Raw genomic sequence first — 22,880 nt, forward strand, 5'->3', positions numbered from 1 at the left:
AACTACTGCTGTCTTTATTATATGTATCTGCTTGTTTGTGTCACTCTGTCCAGCTGACAGTAATGACTGTCAAGCATTGAATTTCGGTCATGGTTCGGTTGTGTGCGCGTGCAATGCGACAAACTGCGACTCGGTGGGCCGAGTTGTGTTGCCAGATCCCGGTCAGTTCGTGTCATATGTCAGCAGTAAAACTGGCAGCAGACTCGTGAGGAGTCAAGGCCAGTTCCAGGAGAACAGCACAGGTGCAGGTGAGTGCTCTTACAGTCACCATGAAATCAAACTGGACAATTCTAAATATTGCAGCACTTATTGTTAGTGATTTCTTCTTTTCCCATAGTTTTAAAATTCATGTGCCCTCGTAATATTTAATCAAAATAACACCCCCCTCCCTTTTGCTATGATATCTATTTTCTGATGGACAACCTGTCTCTCACATGAGATCACAGCAAACCACAACCATCCAATCAATTCCCGATGGACAAAATCAAGTCCCGCCCTACATTTTTTCTTGTTCGAGAAGCCATTTCACATTTCACCATTGTGTCATATATATATGGAAGCCCGTTTCCGCCACATTGAGTAAAAAAATAAAGATTCTTTAAGTCATAATAATGAGAAACTTTCTCATAATAATGACTTAACATCTCGTAATAATGAGAAACTTTCTCGTAATAATGACTTAACATCTCGTAATAATGAGAAACTTTCTCATAATAATGACTTAACATCTCGTAATAATGAGAAACTTTCTCATAATTATGACTTAACATCTCATAATAATGAGAAACTTTCTCATAATAATGACTTAACATCTCGTAATAATGAGAAACTTTCTCATAATAATGACTTAACATCTCGTAATAATGAGAAACTTTCTCGTAATAATGAGAAACTTTCTCGTAATAATGACTTAACATCTCGTAATAATGAGAAACTTTCTCATAATTATGACTTAACATCTCGTAATAATGAGAAACTTTCTCATAATAATGAGAAACTTTCTCGTAATAATGACTTAACATCTCATAATAATGAGAAACTTTCTCGTAATAATGACTTATTTTCTCGCACTTCTACGCATGCGCAAAGCAGAGGAGCAGAAGGGCGTGCCACACTAGCGACATCCGCTGGTCAAAGCCGTGTAAATGCATCACAGCAAACTTGGCACGCTCTGCAGTGAATAACATTACCTGCGTGAAGTTGGCCCCCCACCCAACGCAAAACGTCGTCAAACTATGCTCAATCGTTTGTGCTCCGTTTGTGCTGGTTTGTGCTGTAAAAATTTTCGTTTGTGCTGTTTCGGTTTTTTAGATATTAAAAGAATATTTTTAGGTCATTCTGAGGTCACATAGCCCCCCCATATGTTCCAAATTCACCCAAAATAGTCTCGTTCGTTTGTGCTTCGTTTGTGCTGGTTTGTGCCGGTAAAATTTTCGTTTGTGCTGCTTCGGGTTTTAAAATATCAGAAATTGAATTATAGACGATGACGTCACCAGCCCCCCCACATGCTCCAAATTCACCCAAAATAGACGCAATCGTTTGTGCTCCGTTTGTGCTGGTTTGTGCTGTAAAAAGTTTCGTTTGTGCTGCTTCGGTTTTTTAGATATTAAAATAATATTAGGTGGTCATTCTGAGGTCACTCAGCCCCCCACATGCTCCAAATTCACCCAAAATAGTCTCGTTCGTTTGTGCTTCGTTTGTGCTGGTTTGTGCCGGTAAAATTTTCGTTTGTGCTGCTTCGGGTTTTAAAATATTATACATTCAATTATTTTTGATGACGTCACCAGCCCCCCCACATGCTTCAAATTCACCCAAAATAGTCTCGTTCGTTTGTGCTTCGTTTGTGCAGGTTTGTGCTGTAAAAAGTTTCGTTTGTGCTGCTTCGGTTTTTTAGATATTAAAATAATATTTTTAGGTCGTTCTGAGGTCACTCAGCCCCCCATATGTTCTAAATTCACCCAAACTAGTCTCATTCGTTTGTGCTTCGTTTGTGCTGGTTTGTGCCGGTAAAATTTTCGTTTGTGCTGCGTTGGGTTTTAAAATATCAGAAATTGAATTATAGACGATGACGTCACCAGCCCCCCCACATGCTCCAAATTCACCCAAAATAGTCTCGTTCGTTTGTGCTTCGTTTGTGCTGTTTTGTGCCGGTACAATTTTCGTTTGTGCTGCATCGGCCTTTAAAATATTAGACAGTGAATGAAAGCGAATTATAGACGGTGACTTCACCAGCCCATTAAATGACTTCAACCAGCCTGCATCTTCATGAACGCACCACAGAGAAATGCACATTTCATACATAAGCAGAGAGCAGTCTGTTTTCTTTCGTTTTGAATTGTTCTGTTTAAAAGTAGACATGTCTGTGATGCAAGTAGGTCTAGGCGCTGAGTTTCGGTTCATTTATGAGACCAACTGCAGTTCAGGCGCCGGCGCCTCTATGTCCTGATTATCTGTTGTCTGATATAGGCCTATTAACATTTTATTTTGCCTATTAAATCCTGGCATTTGGTAGATGAAACAATGATTAAAATTAAGATAAAATTAATACAAAATTAATACAAAACGAATTTCACCTTAAAGAAAGGCTTTCTGGCTTTTGCTTTCTGTTTGAGGTCTCTGTGAAAGTTTTAAAGCAGTCTTTTAGTGTCGTTTTCAGAGTGGTCAGTCCGTAACGAAGTTCTCCGTCCGTTACATTGTTTTTTCCTCATAAATGCAAACACGAAAAATTAAATAAAATGAATAATTTATGTTCTGCGGAGAGACAACGCTTCTTCATCCGGTGGGTAGGCTAGTATTAGGCTACTTTTGGTTTGCGCAGAATTACTAAAAAAAAAATGTAACGCACATGCTATTTCCCTCATATTAAATATAAAACGCATGAGTAGACTGATATTTTTTTAATGTCTGGACTCCTTTATTAAGGGAGAAGCCTATGGATATATAACAGACAGTTTCAATATATTGGTATTAATTTATTCTGATAATTTATACTTCAAGTTTTGACTTGCAAATGTCACGTCCATAACGCTGGAATTGACCGATTTTAAAGAATTTATCCTCAACTGTTTTTGTGGTGTAAGTCTATGTATTTTATAATGTTAACTTCAAATAATAGTTATATGAAGATGTGGTAGCATTGGATCTGGACTCAGGAGTTGGAAGGGGTGTGTCTCGATTCTGCCTTCTCACACCGCAACACAGGTCCGTGGATGGAGCGTCGGGATTTTGGTTTCATATTGCATATTGTTACACAGCCCTAGTCGTTTGTTTTAGAAATGTTAAGTTCTACTTCTGTAGTTATTTTGGTGAAAGTAACTGGAGTAGCTAATGCATTACAATTCTGAGACGGCCTTTATTGTAAGGTACTCTAAATAATTTCCTTTAAATAAAAGTAACAAAGTAATCTATAATGTATTACAGTTTGGAAGTGCTGCTGATATTGTGAAAAATGATTAGCCTATAAATAGATTATATATTTTCATAAAATTAATATTTTAATGTTAATATAATTCAAATTTAATATAATTCAAATGTAATTTATTCCTGTAATGTCAAAGCTGAATTTTCTGTATCATTACTCCAGTTTTTAACGTCACATTATTCTTTAGAAATCATAAGATGTTGATGTTGTGCTCAATTATTATTGGTGCTCACTGCTCATTTAAGAAAGGCTCTTATTTTGTATTGTATTTTGTATTATATTTTTTACATATTGCGTATGTTTTTTTTTTGTTTGTTTTTGTTTTTTATGTTTAATATTTTTTGTGGAAAATTTAATTTTTGATATTTTTTCCCCTTTTGATTAATTTAATCCGTTTCGGTCTTACCTTGTTACTTCAACTAGCTACTGTAAAAAAAATATATATGTATATTATATTATATTATATTATATTATATTATATTTTTTTAAAGGCCGATGCAGCACAAACGAAAATTGTACCGGCACAAAACAGCACAAACGAAGCACAAACGAGACTATTTTGGGTGAATTTGGAGCATGTGGGGGGGCTGGTGACGTCATCGTCTATAATTCAATTTCTGATATTTTAAAACCCAACGCAGCACAAACGAAAATTTTACCGGCACAAACCAGCACAAACGAAGCACAAACGAATGAGACTAGTTTGGGTGAATTTAGAACATATGGGGGGCTGAGTGACCTCAGAACGACCTAAAAATATTATTTTAATATCTAAAAAACCGAAGCAGCACAAACGAAACTTTTTACAGCACAAACCTGCACAAACGAAGCACAAACGAACGAGACTATTTTGGGTGAATTTGAAGCATGTGGGGGGGCTGGTGACGTCATCAAAAATAATTGAATGTATAATATTTTAAAACCCGAAGCAGCACAAACGAAAATTTTACCGGCACAAACCAGCACAAACGAAGCACAAACGAACGAGACTATTTTGGGTGAATTTGGAGCATGTGGGGGGCTGAGTGACCTCAGAATGACCACCTAATATTATTTTAATATCTAAAAAACCGAAGCAGCACAAACGAAACTTTTTACAGCACAAACCAGCACAAACGGAGCACAAACGATTGCGTCTATTTTGGGTGAATTTGGAGCATGTGGGGGGGCTGTTGACGTCATCGTCTATAATTCAATTTCTGATATTTTAAAACCCGAAGCAGCACAAACGAAAATTTTACCGGCACAAACCAGCACAAACGAAGCACAAACGAACGAGACTATTTTGGGTGAATTTGGAACATATGGGGGGGCTATGTGACCTCAGAATGACCTAAAAATATTCTTTTAATATCTAAAAAACCGAAACAGCACAAACGAAAATTTTTACAGCACAAACCAGCACAAACGGAGCACAAACGATTGAGCATAGTTTGACGACGTTTTGCGTTGGGTGGGGGGCCAACTTCACGCAGGTAATAAACATTAAAGATAAATGATCAGTATATGAGACAGGCTTCCATACTAGATAGTCTTTTATTCATTTGTAATCATTTGTATTTTTGTGTATGAACAAGCAGCAACACAAGGGTGATCCATGGATTTCAAATAGACGGAGGAATGATAAGACAGCACACCTTTCCAAATCTGTTTAAGAACACTTCATCTGGAAATCTGTGTAAGGGTCCGTTCATACAGAACGCGCTTTTTCATTGCTTTTCTAGGCATACGCGCACTAGACGGACGTTGCGCTCGCTCTTCTGCAGCGTCTTGCGCATGACACGGCGTTCTATATTGAAAAGAAGTTCAGCTTTTAAAAACACGTCTCGACCTTGCGTTTTCCCCCATTCCACTGCCCACTTATGTTTAAATGTCCCCAAAGTCATAAACATCTTAAAGGTGATTTCTGTATTGATATCTTCCAGATGAACCTGCACATCAAATATCCTAGCATCTGCAAAATACGTGTTATATTAACACACATGTGTTACACTTAAACTTGACGAATAAATGTAATATTCCAACTTTAATCTGATAGTTTTGTAAATTCATGTAACAATTTTCATCGGTGTGCACAAGCAGGCGTCCTTCGTTACCATGGTAACCGTCCTGCTTCTGCATTCCACTTTCACACCTTATCGTGCGCATGGAAAAGTATGGAAGATATAGGCCTACTGATGATGTTATTTAATGATACTACAGATTGCACTAAGTAGATCAAACTGACTTTAATGAAAACAACTGTTTTGCAGAGCGTGCCAAGTTTGCTGTGATGCATTTACACGGCTTTGACCAGCGGATGTCGCTAGTGTGGCACGCCCTTCTGCTCCGCTGCTTTGCGCATGCGTAGAAGTGCGAGAAAATAAGTCATTATTACGAGAAAGTTTCTCATTATTACGAGATGTTAAGTCATTATTACGAGAAAGTTTCTCATTATTATGAGATGTTAAGTCATTATTACGAGAAAGTTTCTCATTATTATGAGAAAGTTTCTCATTATTACGAGATGTTAAGTCATAATTATGAGAAAGTTTCTCATTATTATGAGAAAGTTTCTCATTATTACGAGATGTTAAGTCATAATTATGAGAAAGTTTCTCATTATTACGAGATGTTAAGTCATTATTACGAGAAAGTTTCTCATTATTACGAGAAAGTTTCTCATTATTACGAGATGTTAAGTCATTATTACGAGAAAGTTTCTCATTATTATGAGAAAGTTTCTCATTATTATGAGATGTTAAGTCATAATTATGAGAAAGTTTCTCATTATTACGAGATGTTAAGTCATTATTATGAGAAAGTTTCTCATTATTACGAGAAAGTTTCTCATTATTACGAGATGTTAAGTCATTATTATGAGAAAGTTTCTCATTATTACGAGATGTTAAGTCATTATTATGAGAAAGTTTCTCATTATTACGAGATGTTAAGTCATTATTACGAGAAAGTTTCTCATTATTACGAGAAAGTTTCTCATTATTACGAGATGTTAAGTCATTATTACGAGAAAGTTTCTCATTATTATGAGAAAGTTTCTCATTATTATGAGATGTTAAGTCATAATTATGAGAAAGTTTCTCATTATTACGAGATGTTAAGTCATTATGAGAAAGTTTCTCATTATTACGAGAAAGTTTCTCATTATTACGAGATGTTAAGTCATTATTATGAGAAAGTTTCTCATTATTATGAGATGTTAAGTCATTTTTATGAGAAAGTTTCTCATTATTACGAGATGTTAAGTCATTATTACGAGAAAGTTTCTCATTATTACGAGAAAGTTTCTCATTATTACGAGATGTTAAGTCATTATTACGAGAAAGTTTCTCATTATTATGAAAAAGTTTCTCATTATTACGAGATGTTAAGTCATTATTATGAGAAAGTTTCTCATTATTACGAGATGTTAAGTCATTATTACGAGAAAGTTTCTCATTATTACGAGATGTTAAGTCATTATTATGAGAAAGTTTCTCATTATTATGACTTAAAGAATCTTTATTTTTTTACTCAATGTGGCGGAAACGGGCTTCCATAGATATATGACACAATGGTGAAGAAAAGACAATGGCAACTTTCATTTCATGCCAACTTTAAGAGACTGTGTGCAACTGAGATTTCTATATATATGTTGTAGGTCTTCAAGAGTTTTATTACCCCAAATTTAAAATTTTGTCATCATTTAGTACCCTCATCTCATTTCAAACACACAAGTTTTTCAATATATTTTTTCCATCCATGAGAGTCTACACAACTTTCACGCATCAAAAAGTGCAAAAAGAGATTGTAAAAGTAATCCATATGAAGATACTTCTGAAGATACATGATCACTTTATACAGTAAACAGATTTAATTCATTCATTCACATGTAAACATATAGTAAATCAAAAATGGTAAACACTGAAGCTCATCCGCGATTGCTTGATGCGAGAGAATAAACCAAGTTGGTTCTTGCATCAAGCTTGTTCTTTTGAGCTTCTGTGTTTACCATATTTGATTAACTCTATTTGCATTCAATTTTTATGTGAATGAAAGTTTTGGTTGCTTGGACTTTCAATGGATGGACAAAAAACATGAGAATTTTGTACCTTAAAGATGAAGTCTTATGGATTTGGAATGACAGAGAAAATTAGTATTTTCATTTTGGGTTGAAAATAAATAAATGAATCAATAAAAGTTAAAGTTATTGTATTGTTAAATTTATTTGACCATCGTATCAAAATAATACATTTGTCACACAGAAAGAGTGTGACAGAATGCTGTGATGTCATGTGAGTGACAGGTTGCCCCGCCCTCACGCCAGTTAACACGTCATCAGAGAAAAGAAGAAATGTTGCTGCAAGAGGGAGGGTTTTTTTTTATTGAAGATTACAAGGGCATATGAAATGTAAAAAAAATAAAATAATGATGTGCACAGATTAATCATTTATAATAAATACTGCAATATTCCATAAAAAATAAGAATTGTCAGTTTTGATTTCATGGTGACTTTAAGGAAAGAAGGAAAAGTCAAGTAGAGGAAGATGTATTAAATATATTTATTTAATATTATGTCAAATGCTGAACCCCTCTCTTCATTCTCTTCTGAATCTTAGCTCTCAGAATCACTCTGAATCCCAGTCAAAAGTACCAGCGCACTAAAGGATTTGGGGGAGCCATGACAGATGCGGCAGCTATGAATATTCTGTCTCTGTCCTCTGGAGCTCAGGACCAGCTGCTCAGACAGTACTTCTCCCCAGACGGTGAGAGTGACAGAGAATGAAATTGTGTTCAGCATACTTAGTTCTGAATGGTGCACATCCTTGTCTGTCACAGGTATAGAGTACCGTTTCGTGAGAGTGCCAGTGGCCAGTTGTGATTTTTCCACTCGCCTCTACACATACGCTGACACTCCAGGGGACTACGATCTCCAGAACTTCACCCTGGCCGAAGAGGATATTCACATGAAGGTATCATACACAAACAGAAACACACCATCACAAATTTTGGGTGTGCGATATTGACAAAAAATAATAACTCGACATTTGTGGATTGTTTTTTTGTGCTGGCCAGGAACCTTGGCTGGTTTAGGCCTGTCGTCTCACAAAACTTGTCATATTCTTCATATTCTATGTTGTGGTTAGTTCACATGATTTTCTTTTACCTATATAATAGCAATTTATTTCTAAAATTATGAAATGTATCTTTTATGCTAAATTCTTACATTTAATAAATTAATTCAGTTAGAATAATAAGACCCTATAGTGTTTAAATATGAAAAAAAAAAAAAATAAATTTAAACTAAAACCGCTAGTAGATGGCAGCAATTATTTCTAAAATTATTAAATGTAATCTTTTGTTAAATTCTTACATTTAATCAATAATTAAAATCAGGATAAGACTATAGTGTTAAAAAAAAAAAGTATAAAAAATATATTGATATTTTAATATATGAAACTAAAGTTACGTTTGCACGACAATGATGTACTAAAAACGGAACAGTTTTTCCTTTTCGTTTTTCGCATACAGACAAAAACAATAGTCAAAATGATCCTCTTCACACGGATGCAGAAAAATGCTATAATATGCTGCCAGGCCAGTAGTTGGCGATGTGACTTTGTAAAGAAACACTACACGCCTTTAGACTGAGCACATAATACACATGCCCATGACGTCACCTTTTCACAAATCTTCACATTTTTGTAGTTTACATGGAAACGATAACAGTATTGTTTTCAAAAACTTGCACTTTGAAAAGTTTTCAAAAGTTTCAGTTTTCACGCCCCAAAACATTGTTGCGTGTAAATGAACGGCCAAAACATATAAAATGTTTTCCGTTTTTAGTTGAAAATGCTGTGTAAATGACCCCTAAGGGCTGTGTAAACAAATTTTGTGAAACCGGTGAAGTCATGCACATGCTTATTACGTGTGCAGTCTATAGGTGCATAGTGTTTCTTAATAAAGTGACATCGCCAACTACTGGCCTGGCAGCATATAACATCGCTTTTAGTCGTTTTTGCTGATCCATGTGAATACATATCAGTTTGAAAACTTTGCTCTCTGTACGCAAAAAACAAAGGAAATGTTATTTTCCGTTTTTGTTACATCGTTGTAGTGTAGAATTACCCTAAAACCACCAGTAGTCCCTGTCTTAATGAGTGAGTCATTAAATCATTCAGTTGATTATTTCAAAATGGCTGATTAATCTGGAAAAGAAGCAAGTGCTTTATAAGAAATTATTGAATCATTCACTCAGTCGATTAATTCGAAAACAAAGATTCATTCAGTAATGTGTGTTGCTTTGAGATGTGCAGCGGTTCTGTTTAACTATTTACGTTGGCATTATAAATGGATTCTAATAGGCTACATTACGCAGTAAATGCTTGGACTCTCAAGGTGCGATTTTGACTCAATAAAGACTCAATAATGTCTGCTTGTACATCGTTAAAACAACAATCACAAAATTACTGTAGACGATACATAATGCACATCTCTAATCACAACACCACAGTCATATTCTGATGAACTGAATCTTTCTCCCCCAGATTCCCCTGTTGCAGCGGGCACAGGCTCTCTCCGCTCAGCCTCTCAATCTGTTTGCCAGTGCCTGGAGCGCCCCCGCCTGGCTGAAGACCAATGGCGCACTGACTGGGAAGGGCTCACTCAAAGGCAAGCCAGGAGGCAAAGAGCATAAGACCTGGGCTCAGTACTACATTAGGTGCACATTTAAATACAAATACCTAAACTAAATGGCCTGTAATATTGTTTTTCATTATACTAATTTTCACATTTTGATCCTTTTTACGTGCCCTATTCAGATTTCTAGAGGAGTATGGGAAATATAATCTTTCATTCTGGGGGTTGACGTCAGGGAACGAGCCCACTGCAGGCCAAATGACAAATTACAGTTTTCAGGCTTTGGGTTTTACTGCGGAGACACAGCGTGACTGGATTGCCCTGGATTTGGGTCCAGCACTCCATTCCTCATCCTTTCCCGAGACCCGCCTTATAATCCTCGATGACAACCGACTTCTGCTTCCACACTGGGCCAAAGTGGTAAGTGTTGGGTATGAAGATGTTCATTAAGATGCAGATGATGGAGTCGACTTCTCTTCCCTGTTGCAGGTTCTGAGTGACGTGCAAGCAGCACGTTATGTCCACGGCATTGGTGTTCACTGGTACCTGGACAGTCTTGTACCACCTGACATCAGCCTGTCAACCACACACCACCTCTACCCAGAGTACTTCCTGTTTGCAACCGAGGCGTGTTCTGGATGGAAACCGGGGGATCATGGTGTGCGTCTGGGCAGCTGGGACAGAGCAGAGGACTATGCACATGACATCATACAGGTACTTGATCAATGTAGAAAAATCAATAGATAAAAAATTATTATATACTATATAATAACAATCTTGATTGAGGATTTACATATTAAATACATATTATTGTTATTATTATATAGTAAAGGCTTATCTGTATATTTAACATTATTATTTAATATTGAATTGTATAAATTATAAAACCTATATTAAAATATTTCAGGCCAAATTTTGTGTTGAGGCTGCACTGCCACTAATATACAAAGTGGCTGCAATATAATATATAGACATTTTTAAAGATAATTATTTAAAAATTATTATATAACGTACCTTTTATCTCCAATTTTCTCTTTATTTAGGACATGAATAACTATGTGACCGGTTGGACGGACTGGAACTTGGCCCTTAATCAGGATGGAGGGCCGAATTGGGTTAAGAACTTTGTGGACAGCCCCATTATTGTGGACCCAAGTAAAGATGTCTTCTACAAGCAGCCCACCTTCTACATCATGGCCCACTTCAGGTTCGACTCATTTAAGGCACCGTTTACTCTGGCAGAATTCAGCTATTGCACAAAAATGCCATCTAAAGTTTAAATTTAGCTATTTAATGTTGCCAATGCCATAATTTAATTGCAAACATGGAAGTAGGCACTTGACTTTTTTGTATCATATTTGACACAATATTTTATAAATCTGAATCATATAATCCAAATACAGCATTTTTCAATAGAATATGGTGAACTGGGTCTCAACTTCTAAGTTTTTGTGCTTTTAAAACTGACAGCAAGTTCTTGTGGGAGGGGTCACAGAGAGTGGGCGTGTCCTTCAGTCAACACACCGACCTGGAAATATCTGCCTATATCAGACCTGATTCCTCAGCAGTGTTCATCATTCTCAACAAGTAAAAGACTGGGATTTCATCATTTACACTCAACTGGCGTTGTTACGTAGAAGTCATTACATGAATTCTGTTTTCTGAAACTGCAGGTCTGAAGAGGAGGTGCAGTTTGAAGTTTGGGATCAAACACTGGGCTTTTTACCAGGAAGTGCTTCACCTCACTCCATCCTCACACTACTGTGGAGCAGACGTTGACTGGCTGGGTCAATAACCCACACATGCACCTTAATGATTAACTCAAATCATTTCAATCATGCTTTAAGGACTTTAACATTTCAAATGACTGCAGCACTACGGTTACAAAGAAATCATGATTATAAGTTTTAGAGGCAATAAAAAGCATGATGTAATTGAGTCATGTTTTAACAACAAAAAATAACATCCCTGGATAAAACTTGATGTATAACATTTCTTGCACTGAAGATATTATGAATTAAAAATAATCAAATACAACTTATTAGCCTTTTTTTCTGGGAATACACATGTAAAAAAAAAAAAAAAAAAATCAATATGGAGGTCTGAATGCTTTTGTTGTTTGCCTGTGTCATAGCAAGATCAACATGTTTCCTGTTTTTTATTCAGTTTTTTTATTAATACATCGTGGTCATACACATCATATAATATATATTTATATACTTTAATATTTAGCGATTCATTGTCATTTTCATCATCAATGGTTTTTTGTCTTCCTTTAATGAGTTTTCCAACTAAAATTATTTACATTAGAAAAAAACTGTAATAGAAATGAGAGTGAAAAGAACTAAATCAAATTAAACTGAATGACATTGATGGGTTTGTGATATATACACACCAGAGATGGAGGGGAGAGAGACAAAACTTCATGATCCCCTGGACAAGTGGGGATCAAAAAAAAAAAAGGATGCAAGAACAACGAAAGGCCTGTGGATGTAAAGCGACGTTTATAAACACACCACCCCATCCCAAAGAGAATTCACATTGAACGGTAAGAGGCGCTATCTGGGGAGTACAGCTCGTCTCTGGGAAACCAAACGCTGTACGATCTAAATGTGGGTTGGGAGTTGTGCTGCTAAAGCAACAATATGTGCCCGACCCTACCCTCATCCTGCAATGTTTGTTTGTTCACCCGGGGTAGGAATAAGAATGGATAAACTAAAGGAAATACTGTGCCGAAAACTGTGGAAGGAATCAAAGACGTCTGAAAATATGGGAAAGATATAGATACATTGGCATAGACACAACTAAGAAGGACTGTGTTAGAGAAAATAAGTAAATAAACCATAGTAAAAATATACCATCATGGTAGGATGAACACAAAGTATTGACAAAAAGGAAAGACAGACAAACAAGCTTGGGTTAAGACAGAGCTCGGATGAGATGGGCGGATGTGTGTGTGTGTGTGTGTGTTTCAGAAGGACCATCTCTCCGGTGTGCGAGGATCAGTGTTTAAGGAGGAAGGCTCTGACGAGGACTGAGTGCCACTTTCATCCCCATTCAGGCTCTTCCTGCACACAGGACACGTGTCGTGCTTCAGGGAGGAAGAAGAGAGAAGGGTATGTCAGTGAATATTTGTACGGTAATAACCTTAAACTGGACCCTCTCAAGTGACTTAAAACTTTATTCCAACAGTCTGACGTTAGATTGGATCTAATAAGCACAAAAAAAATACACGTTCCACTTCTGAACAAAATATAATTACTTTTAGCCCACAACTCTGTCCACTATCTTGTATCCGTGACCTCAAAACAATGCATTCTGGGATTGTATTATCCACAAAGGATTATCCTACAATTTAATTTCACAATTGGCTACAACTTAATATTAGCATAACTTTTCTGTCTAACTCTTCGAACAACATTTGCATCAGGAACACACTTACACCACCAGTCAACTTAATACAAAAGTTAATATTTTCCAGATAATATTTACTTAAATTGCATTTTTATATCACACTTACACTCCCATTCAAAAGTTTGAATTGAATGCCTTTTTAAATAATAAAATACTTTTTTTTACTACATCATACTACATAATACTTTTACTCCACAAGGTCACATTAAATAAATGTCTTTACTTACTTTGCATTATAAACGTCTTTAATATTTCAAATAAAAAGTTGTGCTTTTGAACCATCTATTCCTCAAAGAATCCTAAAAAAAAGTATCCCAGTTCCCATTAGAATGACTGGTTCTTGTTTAGCACGTTTACAATCGTGCTCATTTTCGTGAAACAGCTCTTTTGCTCTTGTGATATTGCTTAATTATATCATAAGCCTATGTTATGATTAAAAAGTTAGAAGTACATTTTTTGAAATCATATTTTGAATTTTGTGGGCATTTGTATTAATTTTGGTGACATTTTTGACAAATCCCCATTCATTTATGACCCAGCACTGCAGTAACAAAAATTTAATTAGATTTGTTATTAATAGCATTTACATCCAATCACATTAGTGATGTTAATAAATAAATCAGACAATGCACCATCAATTTAGCAATATCCCCACTTCTGGTGTTGACTGGTCATGAAATTAAATCCTGAGTCCTCTTAGTCTGAGACTGAGACAAGAACGAGTACAAATGCGGTCGAGACTGTAGACAAGTCGAGACCAGTCTCTTAATACAACACTACTAAAACTCTTTTCATTCTATTTATCAGATGATTGTACACAAATAAAATGCTTTCCAGAAAACTCTGTGCTTACTAGGTATCTAGAAACATTTCTATAACCGCATCATTTATTTTCCTACTTCAAAAGATTCTCATATCTAAATTCTTTCCTGAACTTTTTCCTATGTCTTTTCCTCATTCTCTCCCTTTTGTCCCGTTCCTTCCTCTCTATTGTTTCTCTCACCAGTTCAAGCCAGGGCACGATGCAGTCACTATGGAAGAAGTGGTTGCAGGGCAGCTGCCGGACCGGCTCACCGACCGTATAGTCTTCCTTACATACAGGGCACTCCATATTGCAGTCTAGAAGAGACAAGGAGAGAGAGGGAGAGACAGCATGCAGGGGGTGAGAATAATGAGATTTCGGTAGAGGAGCGTTGCCTTAAATAGGAATTATAATTCATCACCACACAAGGCTCATACTGGTAGGTCAATGACCCCCACTGAGTCTGTGAGCCTTAAATCATAACTAAAATGACACGGTGTTCCTCAAAGACCAGAGGAGAAAAACGACAAGAGTTTCAAAGAAAAGGGAAGAGAGAGGAGAGACTAACCAGTGTGTTCCTGAGTGATGATAACAGTGGGGAGGGAGGAAATTTTCTCTTTCTCAGCAGGAGGAGGACCAGTGTTCTCAAACTGACCCAGTAACTGAGTGAGAGAAACACAGAGATGATCAGCTTGTTTGCACCGAGGCACGGATCAGGCAACATGCACACGCATCATCCTGCTCAACTACCTGTGTGATGACTGCATCCAGACCTCCCTGTCCCCAGGCGTAGTCCCCGGGGTTTGAGTGCAGCATGCCCGTCCTAACACACACAAACATCAAGATTACCGGCTACCATATTTAAACTGAGATTGGAGAAAACATTGTTACAACAAAAAAATACCCACTTCCACAGCTAATTTACTTGTATAGAAAGTAAATAAATAAAATAAAAATATTATGTATACACACACACCAAGATGACCAGCTTTACCATATTTAAACTGAGATTGTGCATTGTAATATACATAGCTGTAATTTGCTGTCAGTACGTGTGTACACACAGTATAAATGAATGAAAATGTTTTCTTTACCATGACAGCGGAGGAGAGCCTGGTACTCCTGAATTGGCAAAAAGGCCTGCGAGAAACTGCTGTACTATTCTAGAAGGAGAGCAGAGACATCAGAGTGAGGAACTGATATTAGTACTGGGGAATTCTGCCAACTTCCTTAATGTTATTTTTTACTGACATAACAAATGAGCCGTTATAATCAGTCGGCTGACTCACATACATTACATGTAAATATTACCAGTAACATATACACATATACATATATATATATATATATATATATATATATATATATATATATATATTTTTTTTTTAATAGCACTACATATATTGTAGAACAAAACAGTTATATATGTTGCACTTGAGAAGAAGAGTCTCAATGGGACATAAACCATTTGTAATATTATGGTAGACCTCATATTTTTTATCTATTACCAGTATTTATTTATTTTTTTATTTATCCAGTTTGCCAAGTTGAATTCATTTGTTATTGAAGAAATCTAAATATTCTGTCATTTAGAAATAACACTATCAAAGGCCTATTCACACCAACTATGAATATTAAAAAAACTATTTAAATTTGAACTATTTAAAATAAAAAATAAAAAAATACATAATATTGTATACATTATAATTAAATGCAATTTAGTTTGTTTCAACTAGTGTTTTTTCTTCATGTTCATGATTAAGTTTGTGTTATGGCATTAAAAATGCATAATGTGTGTGTCTGCAAGCATGTACATATAGAGAAAACATTGATTGTAATATACATGTGTGTGTGTGTGTGTATGTATGTATATATATATATATATATATATATATATATATATATATATATATATATATAATGCATTGTTTAATCTGCAAACTGTCAGCATGTTTGCTGTCTGACTGTCAGCTAAATATGCATTTGTAGATCAGCACTATCCACTGAATAGGAGATAATTTGGTCTTCATTAAGCATGCCGACTATTCGTGCTGTTCAAATTATAGTTAAAATGCAAAAGAAAAACTATGATAAATGCAAGTGCAACCTGCAAAAAATGAAAGAAAATGAAAACATCCACAGATTTGGGATACAGAACATGACCAAGTGAAAAACTAAGATATATAACTTACCCCTCGACAGCGGGAGAGCGATCCGGCCGACTGCTTCCTCTGGATCGGTACCTCCTCTGAGTGTGCAGGCGAGGAGGACGACCAGGACCCCAGTGCTCTGCTACACTTAGAGGGCCACCCAGAGTCCCACTAAGCCCACCTGGGACAGAACCGCCGAACGGTCCGGCTCCGAGACTCCCAGACCCACTGCCCCCTCCAGGGACCCGCTCAGAGTCAGGACTTTCTAGATCCAGGCTGAACGGCCTCTCCACGAACAACAGCTGCCATAGCTACAGAACAAGAGGGAGTAAAAGAGATGGTTATGAATGAGCAGCACAGTGTACCTCATTCAAACGCATCCAAAAACTCCTTATCAACAGCTACACAAGACAGAAGACGATGTTGTGGAAGGAAGGGGTCCACATACCTCAGCAAATTGTGAAGCTGTGTCATCAAGGCTATTTGAGCTACTGTCCAGAAGACTGAGGAGTAAACAATCACATTCATGTCAGACCTGGCTACTGCTATTTATTATATATTACAAATATATTGGTTGAACATATTGTTTCATGGAACTTGGCAACATAAACTGCAGTACAGCTGATTGTCACAGTGAGGGAGTCATCGATCCCGAAATGCACATTTTGGATCTCTCCCATTTGAGGACTGCGTCAGAAAGCTAAGACAGCTGCCTTGCTATTCCAGTGCCCAGACAGTCAATGACAAAAGCATTTTAGGCTCAATCCCAATTCTATTTTATACCCCTTCGCCTACCCCTACCCCTACCCCTTGCCCCTTGAAACAGAGTGTCAAGGCGTAGGGGTGAAAATATTCCCCTAAGAAATGGGACACCACTACTACACTGTTACATGTCATTATACATCGTCGCTAGCGCCTACGTCACAGGAGATGCGCCAATGTTTATCACAAACTTCCAAGAAGCCGTCGTCAGCTGTAGTCTTGCGTGAGTTACAGCTATTTTTTTGCATATTTCTTCTGAAGTTTGCAGAAAACAACGGAGATGACGATATCGTCGACGCCTAATGCTGCGTTCACACCAAACGCGAACAGAGCGTCTGGCGCGAGTGATTTCAATGTTAAGACGAACGCGTCTGGAGGTCTTGCGGCGAGAATGAGGCGTTTAGCGCGGCGGACGCGAATTCCCCTCATTCGCGCGTCCACTTCGCTTCAAACTTTTGCTTTTTACACGCGTCATATTGTTAACGAACTTTAACGATTTTTTTGCAGCCGTTTCTTTGAAGAACATGACCGTAAACACTAGATTGAATGTGACATAAAGAAAATGATTATTGGCAGTCATGTTGCCTCTGTAGCCGGTGTATGCAGGTACATTTCTCATACCCCTTCGTTTGAAGTGCGGTCCCGAAAAATCTTCGTTTCAAGGGCTATCTGGCCCTTCCCCTTACCCCTACCCCTCCAACCAAAAGAGAATTGAGACAGCCCTACCCCTTCACGGGAACGCGCAAAACGGAGGGGTAGGGCCAAGGGGTAGGGTCAAGGGGTGAATTGGGATTGAGCCTTAGTATAAAGGCAGCTTCTAAGTAAATTGGTCTTTTTTTTTGTGAGCTTTAGTTCAGTAACCAATCAAATATTAAATTACTGTAATTTTTTAAATCGCTCCATTTATATTTAAAGGTATCAGCGATTTCAGGCCCAAACATTAATTATCACATTCATCTAATCTAAACTCAAAAACAATTGGTTTCACCAACCACTCAAAACCAAAATAAATAGTGTTCCAACCAATCACCGACAGGGGGTGGGTGTTGTGAGGTTTTGCGCTCGTGTTCTCCGACTTCGCGTGCAGCCGTGCACGAGCACAAAACCTCACAACACCCACCCCCTGTCGGTGATTGGTTGGAACACTATTTATTTTGGTTTTGAGTGGTTGGTGAAACCAATTGTTTTTGTGTGCAGATCTCAGAGCCTAGGCTGCCTACAGAGACGCGTTTTTTTGACGGCCTGCTTATGGGGCGGGCAGCTAGCGGATCGTTAGGATAGATTAGATAGATGTGATCATTTATGTTTGGGCCTGAAATCGCTGATATAAAACGTGAAACATGAACAATACCCAAATAACCTACTGCATCAGCTGACGTTGTGTTCAACCGATGCCACAAGGAGCCATCAGATTTGAAAAGTTGAAAAATTATAAATTGAAGAGAGATCTGTGAGTTGAGTGATTCTTTTCAAGTGAAAGGTCAATGGCATTTGGCAAATAAGGGTGCCCAAGATAAAGACGTAAAGAATAATAAAAAATAAATAATTTAGTTTATAAATCTAGTTTAAAACTCAAGTTCTTAGAAATTAACTTATTGTATTCATATGATGGTTTCAAAAAAACTTTTATCCAATTTCCAAGTTACAACTGAGTGACCCTAAAATGTTTTGTGGTGTAACCATTAAGAAAAGTACTAGTATCTTGTAACACATGTAAATGCACACACCTTATTTTTAAGCAAATAGCATCATGAATTATTAAATCAGAAATATTATTACTTATACCATGGTCTGTCTGAATACTTCAATTCTAAATGGCTGGAAGTTTAAGACCGTTTAATGCACAGGTAGTTTCACTCAGTTTAATCACCGTTCTATATTAATGTGCGGTTTTCACTGAAGCACGCACACACCACTCACGCACACACACACACCCACCACTGATTTTATTAATAAATAAAACTGAATCACTACATTACATTTCTCAGCAAAGAGGGGAACACCACTGTTTTTGAAGTAATTGAACTCACAGCTTCATTGTTATTAGACAGAGACGCTGCACACACACAGAGGCAATTCACACAGGAATCTCATCTCTCTCCCTTGATAATTCATTCAAATAAATGGTACAATTCATTCATTCAGATAAATGTAATCTTACAGCACTACCATATCTCTGCGTCATACTCAAAGCGGACAGAATGCTAGATCTAACGAGCTGTAACTGACAAAAATAACTGTCATATTTACCCTTCCGGTCAAACATTGCACTGTAAACATCAATAACAGCTTTAAGTTGTCAACGCTGTCAAATGACCATGGAATATGCTGGATAATCCACGGCAAGCAGTGCATTAAACGATTTGAATCGCTTCACAACAGGTGGTTCTTTACCTCCACGCCATGCATTAAAATAGTTTAATTGCACAGCTAGCTTAAGTTAAGGTTTTGGGAGGGTTGTAGCATATGACATTTCACAACTTGAACTAACCTTAAGTTGTCATGTAAGAAAATGGTCAAATTATCTGATATTTTAAGAGACCTTTTGACCTTGACAGACAGTTATGAGGGTCTGCAGGCTCAATGATATTATTTTATGTTTTGTGTTTTTTCCATGTACATCAGTTGCACCACATGACTTTCATTCAGTTTTTCAAATATTTATAATTTCAACAAAAAAATCTTCATTGCTTTTGCTTCTAGGAAATAATACAAGATTACACCAAACTATTTAATAAGTTTATTCAAATTATTGTAGGCATTTTTGCAATTTTTTAAATTGCATTTTCAAATAAATTAATAGATTGGCTCTTTAACCTAAGTGCTGTAGTACTTAGTTATTTGAAATTACTTGTTGAATACAACTCAAGCAAATTATTTTCACGGTTGCTATTAGTAGGCTACATCATAAGCAAAAGAACAGTCAGTGGACAATTGCGACATGAGATATGTGGTATGTCCAGCAATGTCTTGACACTATTCCAAAGAATATCAATCAATGTTAAAGAGGTTCTGATATTTAGTAGCCTAGAAATCTAGACGCACCCTAGCGGCAGCAAAATTAATTTTGCAGCCAGGGTAGTCTAGCAACTACTACTCCATTGACTTTTGAGCTGCAAAAACCTAAATTGGGTCAGGCCAATCACATCGTGTATAGAGTTGGCGGGGCGGGCTTAACACAATGACGACAGCCTGCTACTTGAAAACAAAGAAACAAAGAAAACAAAGTTTTTCGAATCGGTTTTGGACGCGACTCTGGAGGACTTGGAGTTAAGTTTTTCTTTGAGAAAAGAGCAAAGAACGGCACTTAAGTCATTCTTAAAAAAGGAAGATGTGTTCGTAGTTTTGCCGGCCAGATTCAAAAGTTGAATCTACCAACTAACGTAAGCTCCGCTGTTGGGAAAACGCTCTGGTTGGTTGAAGCGCTGTCCTATTGCGTGCAGAATGAATTTGAAAGACAGCCGTTTATCCCGCCCCTCAGATTGAGCCGTGTCTATGGTGAGTTGCCAGACCTAACACCTTGCAGTAGCCTAGGTCTGGCTTGCCAGGCTAGATATTTAGTGCACACTGCAAAAAGTACATGATTGCGGACACAGCACATGTCTACTAAAGATCTAATCATATAAATAAACTGTCTTAATAAAGGAGATCAACAATGTGCAGTAATCTAAGACCAGGATTGATCTAAAACCTTTCCCCAATAAATTCCAATATAGGCCTAATACAAATTAAACTTAAACTGAGCTGGAATTAAATGCAATTAACTCATTTCATTGATGTTCTGCTTGCAGGTGACACAAACTATGTATGATCATATGCTTGATTTATCAATACTAAAAAAATAAATAACATCATAGGAACCTATTTTGTCAGCTTTTTATTCTCAGGCCCGTTTGCTGGTGCTATGAATCAGGTGATACAATAGAGTTATTTACATACACCAGAAGGCCCTGAAAGAGCCGCCATGGTAATCTAGCAGTTCAGGAGTTGCAACATGCCATAAGAGACAACGAATGAGGAAGTGCAGCCATTAAAAAGCTCACCTGGAGTCTTCTGTAACCTCCTCGATGAAGCCCGAGTCACATCTGGGACAGATATACTCCTAAATGCAAGCAAAATCTCAATCAGAATCAGAATACAGAAAAATCACACTGTTGACCTCAACACTGCAAATAAACAAAGGGATAGCTGTGGTTTTGTGAGGACACCCACATTTGCATAGCACTACAACACACATTTATTTGAATTTTAAAGCAAATAGTCCTCCTGCATATTGAGAGACACTCTCTGTAAAGCACGTCATAACAATTTCTGGCTGATTCAAGAGGTTGCTTCCCTATTTTTTCTCTGATTTGAAGAGGTCAAGACATGTCATCCTCTGGGTCTCCAAAAAAAGAAGGACAATGGCTGCTTATCTTGACTTGTAGTACAACTCAGAACACTGTTCAGCCTCAGTCACACTATATACATTAAGCATGAACCAGTTATGATTCACCTTCTGAGTACAGTAAGAAGTTTACTAAGTGAAATGGGCAGTAAACAAGGGATTACACACAACTCATCCTCATTGGGACAGCTCATGATGGATTGACTTACTGACACACTGACCGACAAGTGCTGAAATTAAACAGTCATTGACAGTTCTGTGATCTGCGACATTACAAATAAGTTAAGAGAAATAGAAACAGAACCATTTAATATTCCAGTTTCGCTTTTGATAAGAGTTCAGTGTTGAGTACATAAAAGACATGTTGTAAACATTTCTAAACGGTAACAGCATGAACGGAACACTTTTTAAAGTCTAATATCTATTAAAAAGTCATTATTTAAAAGAAAGCTGTAACAATACCAACAAAAACACAAGACATGAGTGTAACGTTAGCATTTGTGTTGAAGACAAAACACTTTAGTTTTCTCCTTGAGTAACGTTACGTGCACGAGCACCAGTATTACGTTTAGTAATACTGGTCATCGATAAATACATACATTTGTGGTTTTTATATACAAACAACAAGCCATGGCAGGCCCTTCGCCTACATCAGGTTGATACACTGCTAACATGCTAACTTTAGCACAACAGCGAAACCTGCGAGACCGACAACAGAACTACAGAATCCCACTAAGATGAACCGACTGCGTGTTACAGGCGACGCGGACTCACCGGCAGTTTGGGGCTCACTTCACCTTTACAACAGTGACAGAAGAAGCGATGCGGAGGGACCGCCGCAGCCTCCGCCATGTTTTCCGTGAGACTGTCTGTGTCCCAAACAGCAGCAGCGCTGGTCGTCGGTCCGCCCACTGCAGAGGGAGGCGCTCTGACATCAGCATTCCGAAGTCCGAGTCATTTTACAGAGTCGATTCACTCGGGCGGTTCGTTTAAATGAACGGTTACACAGGTAGAGGCAGTGAAATGTGCTCAGTACAAGCCTCAGACTGTGCTTTGTTTCAGTAACAGTGTAAAATTAAAATAAAGTAGAATTTAAAATATAGAGAGTGATTAATTAGAAATAATGATTATTAAAATGTGAAATTAAACAATCCATCCATAATAATGATGAAATATCACTAGTATTCGCGCGACCAGATGTGTTCCTACAGTGTCTGAATATGTATCTTTTTCTAGCAAAATAAATATTTTTTAAACACTGCTGTATATTATTATGCTTATGTTCCCAATTTATCGTGTATCTAATTGTTTTACTTTCAAAATATA

The 22,880-nt window shown here is 37.2% G+C and overlaps 2 protein-coding genes across 2 annotated transcripts in view; one reads left to right on the forward strand and one right to left on the reverse strand.

Annotated features, from left to right (window-relative positions):
- The window catches only part of LOC308704784 (lysosomal acid glucosylceramidase-like), a 12,467-nt gene extending 358 nt beyond the window's left edge, over positions 1-12,109 (forward strand). Inside the window, exons 2-10 of the mRNA XM_081389354.1 lie at positions 54-248; positions 8,020-8,166; positions 8,240-8,373; positions 9,949-10,121; positions 10,222-10,459; positions 10,529-10,753; positions 11,083-11,246; positions 11,510-11,626; positions 11,713-12,109. Of these exons, the coding sequence (XP_081245480.1) occupies positions 54-248; positions 8,020-8,166; positions 8,240-8,373; positions 9,949-10,121; positions 10,222-10,459; positions 10,529-10,753; positions 11,083-11,246; positions 11,510-11,626; positions 11,713-11,818 (1,499 nt within the window). The 3' untranslated portion in view covers positions 11,819-12,109. The remainder of the gene's footprint in view (positions 1-53; positions 249-8,019; positions 8,167-8,239; positions 8,374-9,948; positions 10,122-10,221; positions 10,460-10,528; positions 10,754-11,082; positions 11,247-11,509; positions 11,627-11,712) is intronic.
- Positions 12,110-12,146: 37 nt separating this feature from the next.
- On the reverse strand, positions 12,147-22,457 carry rnf115a (ring finger protein 115a). The gene is made up of 9 exons (XM_081389355.1): positions 22,329-22,457; positions 21,211-21,269; positions 16,854-16,908; positions 16,448-16,716; positions 15,350-15,418; positions 15,006-15,078; positions 14,824-14,917; positions 14,457-14,572; positions 12,147-13,130 (listed from the first exon to the last, which is right to left on the reverse strand). The coding sequence occupies exons 1-9, from the start codon at positions 22,404-22,406 to the stop codon at positions 13,011-13,013; spliced, it is 933 nt and encodes a 310-aa protein (XP_081245481.1). The 5' UTR covers positions 22,407-22,457; the 3' UTR covers positions 12,147-13,010.
- Positions 22,458-22,880: the final 423 nt, after the last annotated feature.

Source organism: Scardinius erythrophthalmus (assembly GCF_964197995.2).
Source record: "Scardinius erythrophthalmus genome assembly, chromosome: 16".
Lineage (NCBI taxonomy): Eukaryota > Metazoa > Chordata > Actinopteri > Cypriniformes > Leuciscidae > Scardinius > Scardinius erythrophthalmus.